We start from the raw sequence: 11147 nt of genomic DNA on the forward strand, positions 1-11147 counted from the left end.
AGAACTTAACTTTAAAATGCATCTTTACATGACTCTGAGTCAGGCATTTCCAGAACAGGAAGTGAGTTAGCGCTTCATCTACTGGCAGCAGAAGTTAGACTTACTGAGGGGAGTTATACAAACCCAACATGCTAATGCCTGTGATTTGAGGTAGAAAGGCTCAGAATGAGTTTGGAGATGATTTATGGACCAATATAAACAGCACAGAAGATCTTGGTGTTCGACTTACGACGTCAGTAGTGACTAAACAGGAATCATCAAACTAGCATTAAACTAGTCCAGGTATGTTTAAAATGATTAAAAGCTCAAAAGAGTCAATTTTGCATATTACGTATCCAATAACAATCCAAACTGTTCAGAAATCAAACAATGAAGCGGTCATTGGTCACTAAAGAACGAGCAGATTAACCAACGGTTACTGTATGTACTTACTAAATTCAGAAGCAGTTAAACTTCTATGATTGTTACAAAGGGTTAATAGTAAAATACATGCGCTTTGGCTCAATATTATTCTGTTAATATTCATATATACAGATCATTCAACAATTCCTCAAACCATCATTTTTACAGATAATACACACAAACACAGAGCACAGTTATTTTTAGCGCTCAGTAAACATGCTCAAGCATCGATGTATAGGTACAAGTATATATACCCTCCACACGAGGCAATACGGAAAACAAGAACCAACCACTCCGATCTGATCTTGTGTGCGTGAGAAATCCTCCGTGCGACCCCCGCTCTCCCACACACTTTTCATTCTCAAGCTCGGGTCGGCGCTATATGAGAGATCAGAGCCGCCAGCGAGCCGCCTGTTCCTCAATAATTCATCACAGAAGCTTCTCTATAGAGACGACCTGTAAATGTTCTTTCAAGCTGGAGCAGGCGGGCCTATGGATGACAGACGAGCCAGGCGTGCCATTGTTACACGAGTTAGCTTTAGCGGGGTCACGGTGGCTAGCTCTCTGCGTGCTAAATGCTACACGCACTGATTAACAATGAGCAGATGGTAAGAATTCTACTCGAGGTGTAATAATAAGAGGCAAAATGAAAAGTACAAAGTAGATGTTCAAAAGGCGACAGAAATAAGAATAAAACATAATTTGGGGAAACTACTGCTCTGTCCGGCCATAACAACAATTTGCAGTGGCGCTAGCTGATTTGATAGTTAAATTTGCAAATTTGTGTTTTCCCAGGACAGATATATTTCAAACGCAGTTGCTAGTGTCAGATTATGTGCTGTTTGCATTTACTTTAAGGGTTTTTAATCTCTGAGAACCAGGAAGGGCACCGTTAGCATGTTAGTTGTGGTTAGCTTTACCGTGACGGGAAAAAACTGCTCCGCTAAAAGTTGTAAAAAAAAAAAAAAACTTATCACTGTGAATAATTAGCATGCTAGGAATGTGTTAAGGAAGTGTGGAATGTGTCAGGACCATTAAAATGCTCAACTTTAAAGTTATTTATGTTTTTCACGCTTTTAAGAGAGGAAAAATCTGGTAATGGGATGAGCAAAACATTAAGCAATGCACAACAATTATGATTAAAAAGAAATATGAACTGAAGCAACAATGCAAGAAATACAAAAGTTCAAATAATGTAATATTGTCAACATAAAGCCTTTGTCCCTCATAGACTTATAACGATTAACAGTGAAAGTACGATGTCACTGTTCTTAATAATTACCTCTGTAGTCGACAAGTCAGCGAACATTATACATTTTAAACACATTATCAAACAAATAAAGGTTGATATATGGTGACGGAAGGCTTCTAGAAAGAGAATTTACAGACAATAGTAGTTTACATTTTTCAAGGTATTTTAGAGTCGCGATCAATGCGTTTGAGTCGATTAATCGTTGCAGTTCTAAGTAAAGTTTCGACAACACGGTTAGAAATATTTTACTAGTTTCTCCAGTAAGTTCTGTCAGGCCTAAACAAGGGCTGGTTTACTTTTGGCTTCATAAAACTGAAAAACAAAGACGGGCATAAGTTGGACAATATGAATAATCGCCTGTAATCGTCTTAGAATCTGAAATCTCTGAATGTCGCTCCAAACCAGATGAGGTATTTTTTCCACGTGGAAGATTTTAAGCGTCCAACAATTGCTCCAAACTGTTCAGAAACACCGCAGCAGTGGAACGCCACATAGAGCACAATATCCTCTGCCCTGGACCAGCCGCCTTTTAACTCTTTTGTCAAATGAAAATATCGCCGGATCCTTCTTTGTAGGACATAAAAAGACGTAACAAAATGTGGCAGTCAAAAGCAGAAGTTTGCGCAATTTATCTCTCACTGTTCTAAAAGTTTTGCCAGCGAAATAAAACTTCTCAACTCAAAGCAACATCTGTGCCCAGGCTGAAGACTCCGTAAATTCTACCAACTCCGCTTTCATCTAAACATCCTCCATATTTTAACTGACTGCATGTATTTAGAGGCTCAAAAAAACGTTTATGTCTATTTTTCTTGCATTATTGTGCTTGAGAGTTGGACTGAAATTATGAAGGTGAATTTTTCCTCTAATCAAAGCTGAATGGCAGAACGCTCCCAAATCTCCAAAAACCTTTTTGCACTAAATATTTCAAATAGACGAGGGCAAAGCGAGACGTGACTGACACAGAAAAGATGTTTGCAAAGCGCTCACCGCAGAGTAAATACACACAAGTCGTACGGGTGTTCAAAATGCACTTTAGGCTCGAGAAAAATATTACTTCTGCATGTTTTCGCCACTTGGCTGTCAGATTGAGAAATTGAATAGGAGTCAAATATGTTGGCTTTGAAAGGTCTTTGGTGCTCGTTTAAGATGGTATTTTCTGTCTTTTTGTTGATCACGTTCGTGTCCTGAATTCTCCGACACGAAAAGAATTAAGTTGGAAAGAAAGCAAAGAAAATCACCCCACTCTGGAAGTTAAAACTACTTGTGTGTGTGTGTTTGTGTGTGTGTGTGTGTGTGTGTGTGTGTGTGTGTCTCTCCTGAAGCACTGAAGTAGGTATTATTATTGCTGATTACATTCATTTTGCTCAAGTGCCTTTTATTTAAATTGAATATGGATTTAATTTTTTTTCTTTTTGTCCTTGAGAAAGCACCGTTCAGTTTCAGTTTGATATAATACATTTTGTTCCTGCATAAGATAAAGATATTACCCTGTTTTTTACAACGATTGTGTATCTTGGATTCAACTCCGTCCTTGTGGTTCTTGATAGTCTCCAACCTTTAACTCTTAGTAGTGCCTGTCCCGTTACCCGAGGGTGCTAACTGTCCAATCAGAGCTGCACACAACACAAGTCAGGAAACGGAAATGACAATATGGCAAACCTGATATGTCTGGGTTTGAGAGTTGCGGTTCATTTTCACTGTGGAAAAACGAGTTATTGATGTTGGAACATGTTTTACGACAAAATGACTGAGTAGCAGAGGTTAGTTTCAAGATTCTCATTCACTTCATTGTTACTGTTTTAAGTAAATTAGTCGGAAACATCAATTACTGTCAAGTTAATGGAAGCACTAGTAAAGGCATTTTAGTATTTTAGTGAGAAAAAACCACAGGGATGAAGATAATAATGATATAATTAAAGTGAATGTGACTCATTTCACCAAAACATAATCATTAACTTTAAGATTTGACTAAAAAGTTTATCGTTTGACTTGACAGACATGCAACCAGCCTGTTACAAACTTTAACTACACAATGTTAAACCTATACAAATATAATAACACCTTTAGATATACATTTTGGCAAAAAATCGAGACAAAAGCATGTTTTTTCATTTCAGTTATTTGTATTGCACTGAAAACATCCACTGGGCGTGAGCTTGCATCCCCACAAACCTGACTCGTACTTGGAGGAGCCTCTTCCTGCTTGTTTCCATAGAGACTGTAATATTCCACAGCGCGGCATGAAACGTATCTATAAATGAAAAATGTTCAGAAGTAATGTTTTAACTTCTCCAGTAAGTTCGTCTAAACTGCTGGTAAAACTATGATGAATATGAATCACATGTAAGTCAGGAAGAGAAAACATGAAAGCCTGTCATACGCACTTTAATGTTGGATCGTTACAGGCCAACCTTGCATTCAGATGAGATTATAAACTCCAGAGAGCATTTTATCACTGCTTTTCTCAACTACCACTATTAGTTCTTCGGATTTGCAAAGGAAGCCACATATACTCATTGTACACGGAGCTAAGCCCTGTGTAATGAGTGGGCCGTACACCAGGAGCAGGTAGAAAGCTTGAAATTGCATTTGCAGCATCTCACACACAGACAGATGGCAAAGCTCAGATAGCTCCTCCTTATCCGACACTCTTAGGCGTGCAGAGAGTATACGCTTTTGCAAGTATCGCAGGGAGTTATTGTACAATATGAAACTCAATTTTGACCAGACTAAACTCCATGTGCTGACTGACCTTGTTACTCAAAAGGACCATCGCTCGCCAGTCCCCACAGTCAAGGTGAACCGCAGCCCTCCACAGACAGAAGCTCAATATGGAGAAAAATAACCATTGCCATAGAAACTGGCTCGTTTCTGCGAAGCTATTGAAATGACAAGTTATTCAAGTTGAAGTACTTTTTTCCTTCACAGCTTTCACACTTTGCTTCATTCCAAAGACGTATTTTATTGAACTGTGTCTAACGTTTGATGGCTTTGTATTCAGCTTCTCTTACAAAGTCTGTTCCCTGGTTAACAATGTATATACGAGTGCTGAATATTGATAACAGCGTCCCTTTAAGTAACTGACCTCTTCCCAAGGTCACTCTGATTCACCTCATCAAACCCACAAAGTGCCAAAGACATGATTGATGCTGTAGTATGTTTTGTATTGGATTATTCTGATGACTAGTAAACACTTGGTGCTATGGTAGAGGTCGGGTTAGTATGACATGACCTCATACGTTTTAATAGGCTAAATGTGAGTTTAACTCTGTAAAAACAGCTTTCAGCTCAGTCCACTCTGGACTAACTGTTAACATTAACCTGCTGCACTTTTCGGTTCCTCTAACAACAGACGTCATGTTGCATGTCATACTGACTCGAGCTGTACCATTCTGCTGCGGTGGAAGAGCCAGTGTTTCTGTTACTTTTATCTTCATCACTATCTGAGCCCAATTCAGAAATGCTAACATGTGTTCTATATCCTGCATAACTGTCTTGAATTGCACTAACTCTTTGCCCCCTAATGACATTTGACGTAATTTGAACTGTTCTAATAATTCTGCATATGCTCAATTTGATTGAAATGTCTACCAAAAGAAATTAGGACATGTAGCCTACTTTTTACAAGATGCTAACGCTTTGAGCTAATGGGACTGCTTTCACATTAAAATGTAATGGGGGGGGGGACAAAATGCCTCAACAATGCGGAGAGAATGTTATATAAGGGGGGAAGTTGTTTATCATTATCCAAGAACAATCTTACACAGCTTTCTTTTTTGTAATTTTTTTTTTCATGCAAAAATCATGCGGCCAATTTGTTGATGTAAGTGACCTGTACCTCGTGGTTTGCTCTCTTATTTAAACAGCACAATGATGTGAGTGCTAGGCTAGTCAGCATAGGCTACTTAGACTTTGAACTGTGTTGTTAAATGCTTTTTGTAAATTATGATTATGTATTAAAATAACTAACTTATAGATTAGGTTAGACTAGTCAGCGGTACAGCATAGAAAAGCAATAACATTTTGTTTAACCTTAATTTAAATAGACAAGAGTAACTAACCTGAAGTTTTAGTGCTGTTCTAATACTGGTGTTCTTTAATCACAACCTGTGAGAAGTTCTAAACAAGACCGGTTTCTAACATTCTTTTCCCTTGTCTGTTTCTTGTCCTAGGAGGTGAATTAGTGTTGCCCATAATAACCGTGGACTCCCTAGACCCCCCCTCCATTGCCACTCGCTACCCAGTTATCCCCTCGCCCCCCACCACCTACCGCCCCTTCCTCACGCTGCTCGAAACCACCAAAGAGTCCCTCCCCTTACCCAACGGCCGGCCCCCTTGCCCCATGGACCAGGAGGACTGCGACGAGCCCATGGAGGTTTCGGCGTACGGCTCGGGGGAGATGACCGAGTCGGATGACGAAGATTATTACAAAAACGCCATGGTCACCGACAAGACGGTCCTCCCCCCACCACCTGCCGCCGAAGGGGGTGTCGCCGCGCAGAACCCACGCGATCGGCACTTCTCCCGCCAGCCCAATTCCAAAATCCCACCCCAGGCGTCCACCCCAACCGCCCCACCCGACCAGCTTAGTCCCCGTCTCAAATCCAACAACAATAACATCCCAGCGGGTAAAATGAACACCCGCGATCAGGTTCTGCTTCCACCGGCGCATCCTTCTTCCGATCCCGGGCATCGTAGAGTCCCGGGAATAACTCACCCCCCCAATTTCCCCCATGTCCCCACTCCAGATCCAACATCTCCGGAAAGAGGTCTGCCAGGAGCCGTGGAGGTCCAGCAGTCGAGCAGCACGACGGGGATGGTGGTCGGTATCGTAGCAGCCGCGGCGTTGTGCATCCTTATCTTGCTCTACGCCATGTACAAGTACCGCAATCGGGACGAGGGCTCCTACCAAGTGGACCAGAGTCGCAACTACATCAGCAATTCGGCCACACAGAGCAACGGGACGCTGGTCAAGGAGAAACAGCCCAGCACTGCCAAAGCGGTCACTAAGAACAAGAAGAACAAGGATAAGGAGTACTACGTGTGAGGAGGGAGCATAGCAGACGGGTGTCGGAGGCGGGAAGAGAAGAGAGAGTGAGATATCATATCCAATTTAGTATTACCAGGAACGTGTAATTCAATTAGATACACAGCCAACATTTGTATACAAGAATAGCAAATGTGCAGGGGGAAATTTTGATGGCTTTGATAGCGTTAAGGTAGACTTTGGTTGCCAGCCAAATTCTCTCCACTTAGCTCCAGAAATTGGCGGCTCATAACTGGCTTTTGAATCCATATACAAACAGACACATTTCTCGCAGGTTTTTACAATGTCGCAATGTCAAATATTAGATTAACAATATCTGTCTACGGGGATTCTGGGGCTCCAAGGGGACTGTCTTAAAAGTACTAATCCACCTAGCACACTGTCCAATTCTATTTCTGTCTTCAGTTTTTGTCAAGTCACGGTAAAATGAATAATTACGAGTTGTGGGTGGAATTCACTGACAAACATGTTACGGCACTTCTTTGTTTACAAGGGAGGTCTTTGCGTCTCAATGCTAATGCTAATTTCGAAGTATAAAAAATAAATGTTAAAAATCTCCATAAAATAATAAATTGCATAATCTTTAGTTACCTTAAAATTTAAATGTGTTGCTTATTTTCTGTTTTATGCTTTAATAAATTAGCTTAGAGACACAGTGCGCTAGCTAGCGAGCTGACGTACACAGAACCTATTCCATGAAATAGACAGACTTTGGTCATCCAGATGTAAGCTTTTACTACAGAAGTTATTTTTACGTTTTAAATTCAAAGTGACATGTATTTTTGTCATTAATGGTGCATTTAGGAACTATTAGGGGCAATTGTTGAGCGAGTGCCACCGTTAGCTAAAATTGTCCAACTGAAAAACCTTCAAATTATCATAGCGGTGCCAACAACACCAACAAGATGTACTTTATACTGAAGGTTATTAAAATCGCATAAATACTGCAAGGCACCATTGTCAGTATTCTGAAACAACATATTTGGAAGTAGGTGAATTACCAGCTTGACGTCTTGGTGGGGAATCTATACTGCCAGTCTCCAGATGGCCTTGAACTCTCCTCCTCTCGTCTCCGATGCTCCGCTGCAGCCCAAGAACTCTGCCGCGTTTCAAGCATGTAGTATTCATTTACGGGAAAACTCTCTCTTTTCGTTTCTTTCTGTGGAGTTTTATGGGAAAAAATAAAGACGATCGATCATAACAACCTTCAACGTAGCAACTTATGTGACACAAAACGCCGGAATCACGGATGCTAACGTTAGCCGCCAAAATAAACTGAGGCCAAAAAATCGACCCCTGTCTACGGGGATTCTGGGGCTCCAAGGGGACTGTCTTAAAAGTACTAATCCACCTGACAAACATACAAACCTCCAGCAGACTTTGTTCTATATAAGTATAAATATATGTATAGACGTTACAGAAATCTATGGACCTATAATTCTGAGTGTGGAATCGAACTTTGGCAAAACGAGTGAGCAAAGAAGACAAACTTTAGAATTTACTTTCCGAACATTTACAGTAATTCCCCGTAATTTCCCAGAGCCGTGTCATAAACATTGCGGTATGAAAAAATGTACCGCAAAGAGATCCCGTGTCGGTTTGCTCTTTTTTTTATCTTGACGTGAGGACATTTTGCAGGAAATTTGTCGGAAATGGCCCTCGCTTTGGAGTTCTACGGAAAGAATTGCCTGTGCGGACTCACGTAAAGCAGCCAACGGGCAAAGCGCGGAAGAGCACACGGACGTGAACGGCAAGCGAACTCTAGTATTCCGAATTTTCTCGACTCTGATAAAAAGGCAAACTGTACCATGAAAAGAAGAAAAATCCCGAAAAAAGTTTGTGAAATGTCTAAATATTTGACTCTCATCCCATTACTAAGAGAAATGTGTTTTCCCTGCGCTCATTCCTGTCGAGGAGAAAAAAATGACATTTCTTTGTCTTTTTTTGTTTTTGTTTTTGCAAATTTTGAGAGATGTGAGTTGGGTTTGAACCATACAGAGCAGAGATACTTCTTACCTCCCATCTGTCAGTTTCTACTTTAATTTTCCATTTCTATTTTTTTTTTTATTTCCCAGATTGTACGTTTCCATTCCATGTGCAAATTTTAGTTTTAACTTGTTTTAGATGCACATTCAACTTCTTCAATTTGTCATTTTTCGATCTTTTCTTTTGCTCCATTCCAGAACCTTCTCCTCCCAGTATCTTCCTGTTCTTTCTAAATGTTATTGTAAAGTGTTCAAGTGAGATGACTCTAAATATGTGTACATTAACAGAGGGAATACACTTGGTTATATACTTCTTACTTACCGTGTCGAGTGGTCTTTTTGTCTCCTTTTCCTTAATGCAAACTCTGAATCAGTGACAAAATCATGCAAATGTGATGTGTGAAGACTATGATTGTGTCCAAAACCATTTTAAAATAGATCACTGTTGCAAAAAGTAACAATGAAAAATTAAGATTACTAGCATTTGCTACTTCAAAGGAATATTTTAGCAATTCGGTCATTTTAATTTTAATTTCATTGGACTAAGAACATTTATTTGTGTCTTTTCTCAAGAAATGGACTTTCAGCTTGCTATTTTTTTGTGAATTTAGAGTGGCTTTGGATACAAACTTTACTGTGCAAAACAAATCTTACTAAGCACTCAAAAAGATGACTTTTATGAAAGGACTGAAGTAAGAAAACAGCGGTGAAGATCGCCACATCTGGACCTGTTCAATGAAGATGGATCGCCGATGGTCATCAAAAACACATCGATTCATCTTGGGCTATAAGAAACACATCATTTGCATCTAACATTTCCAAATGGTCATGCCAAAGTCTTTTTGAGTCTGTTGCTTTGTCAGAGCAAACCCGCCAACCAGTTCAAAGAAATATAATATAACATGCAAATAGGCACAGTTTGCTGGGCTCCTACGCCACGTTTCGACTGGTCCTCTTCCTCCCAGACGTGTTTGCTTTGGAACACGTTGGTATGACAGAATGCAGCTCCCCCAAAGCCAAAAATGAGCCAGGGTTCACTTTAGATCACTTCAATGGGCCGGCCCAGTTCACTTAAGGCAGTGGAGACACATTCTGCTCCAAAATGAAACAGTGGAAACATGGCTAACATGACATACATACATTAGTTACTTATGCAAAAATATGTTTCTGATTAAATAGCAATTTTAGTATTATTTGCTTGTGTTGGGTGGAAACAAACATGTTTCATTTATATTATGGACATACCTCATTGTCTGTACTGCCTCTGTACATTTATTTATACACACACACACACACACATTATATATATAGTAAACCAGTATGAAAAGAGTGATTTGACCATTTGCTTTTCAAAACGTGTTCCTTCGTGTTCTTTGAAACCCTCACACCTCTTAATGAAAGTCATTTTTGAGGATGAATCATGACAAAAGCCAATTATGAATACATTTTGTGGTTCTGGCATAAAAACTAAGGTGTAAATGTGGTCATCCAACTCAAGTGCAAGCCCTCCAATCAGCGACAGCGTGAAGGCCAGGCTTTTTCACTTCCATCCGTCAAAGGTAAGTGCCATTGTGTGTTCAAATCATTAGGCAGCGAGGACATACATAATGCATGGACTGTGAAAGGCACACTTCACTGTGATTGGAGGAAAAAAGAGGTCTACCATCATGAGCTACCTGAATTTCATGGGCATTGGACGTGAATAAAAGCTGCATTTTCAGTATGAATGAGCTAAAGTCCATGTGACAGTTTCTCACATTTGTCTAATTATGACGTTGTTTGGTGAGTTAGTCCCTGTGAAAAATAATTATCATAGTTTTTAATCAGTCAAGTTGCAGTTTCTGAAGAAAATTTGACAAATATAAGTTGAAAATGACAGGAAGTAGAGCTGCGTCCTACACCGCCTCTGTGGTGGCAGTTTAAGATAAGATAAGATAAACCTTTAATATCCACACAAGGGGAAATTTTGTTGTTACAATGCAGTAGAAACAGGAGGAAGGACAGATTATAGGAAGTTTCAAAACACACTCTTAATAGAACTCTTATGAACAAAAACAAAAAACTCTTATTAACAAAAACTCCTCTCCTATCTTAATAGGGAATGGAGGGGGGGAAATAAAATAAAATAGATAATAAAAATACAAAATAAAGATAAAAATCAGACCATAATAATAAAATAATGATAATAGAATAAAATAAAAATTAAATAAAATAAAGTAAAAATAGCTAGCACAAGACTAGGTAATACTATTAGCAGGTAAGTAAACCGTATAAAAAACAAAATAGAACACTCTTATTTACAGGTATTGTACATGGTTGATTCAGTATTGCACATGAATATGATGGTATTGCACATGGTTACATCAGTATTGCACATGTTCAGGGCTAACAGTGTTTGTTATAAAGTCTGACAGCAGCAGAAGGAAAGACCTGCGAAACGTCTCCTTCACACAGCGAGGGT

General features: G+C 39.6%; 1 protein-coding gene across 6 annotated transcripts in view; it reads left to right on the forward strand.

Annotated features, from left to right (window-relative positions):
- Nucleotides 1-7031, forward strand: part of nrxn2b (neurexin 2b) — a 1099331-nt gene extending 1092300 nt beyond the window's left edge. For 3 of the 6 annotated variants that reach the window (XM_072459234.1, XM_072459236.1, XM_072459235.1), the window contains one exon: nucleotides 5827-7031. In XM_072459234.1, the coding sequence (XP_072315335.1) occupies nucleotides 5827-6701 (875 nt within the window). In that variant the 3' untranslated portion in view covers nucleotides 6702-7031. The remainder of the gene's footprint in view (nucleotides 1-5826) is intronic. The other 3 variants (XM_072459238.1, XM_072459239.1, XM_072459237.1) reach the window with 2 other exon arrangements.
- The last annotated feature ends 4116 nt before the right edge of the window (nucleotides 7032-11147 follow it).

The sequence above is a fragment of the Eucyclogobius newberryi genome, unplaced genomic scaffold (assembly GCF_026437365.1).
Source record: "Eucyclogobius newberryi isolate DKJ021-1_F unplaced genomic scaffold, fEucNew1.0.hap1 SCAF_22, whole genome shotgun sequence".
Taxonomy (NCBI): Eukaryota; Metazoa; Chordata; class Actinopteri; order Gobiiformes; family Gobiidae; genus Eucyclogobius; species Eucyclogobius newberryi.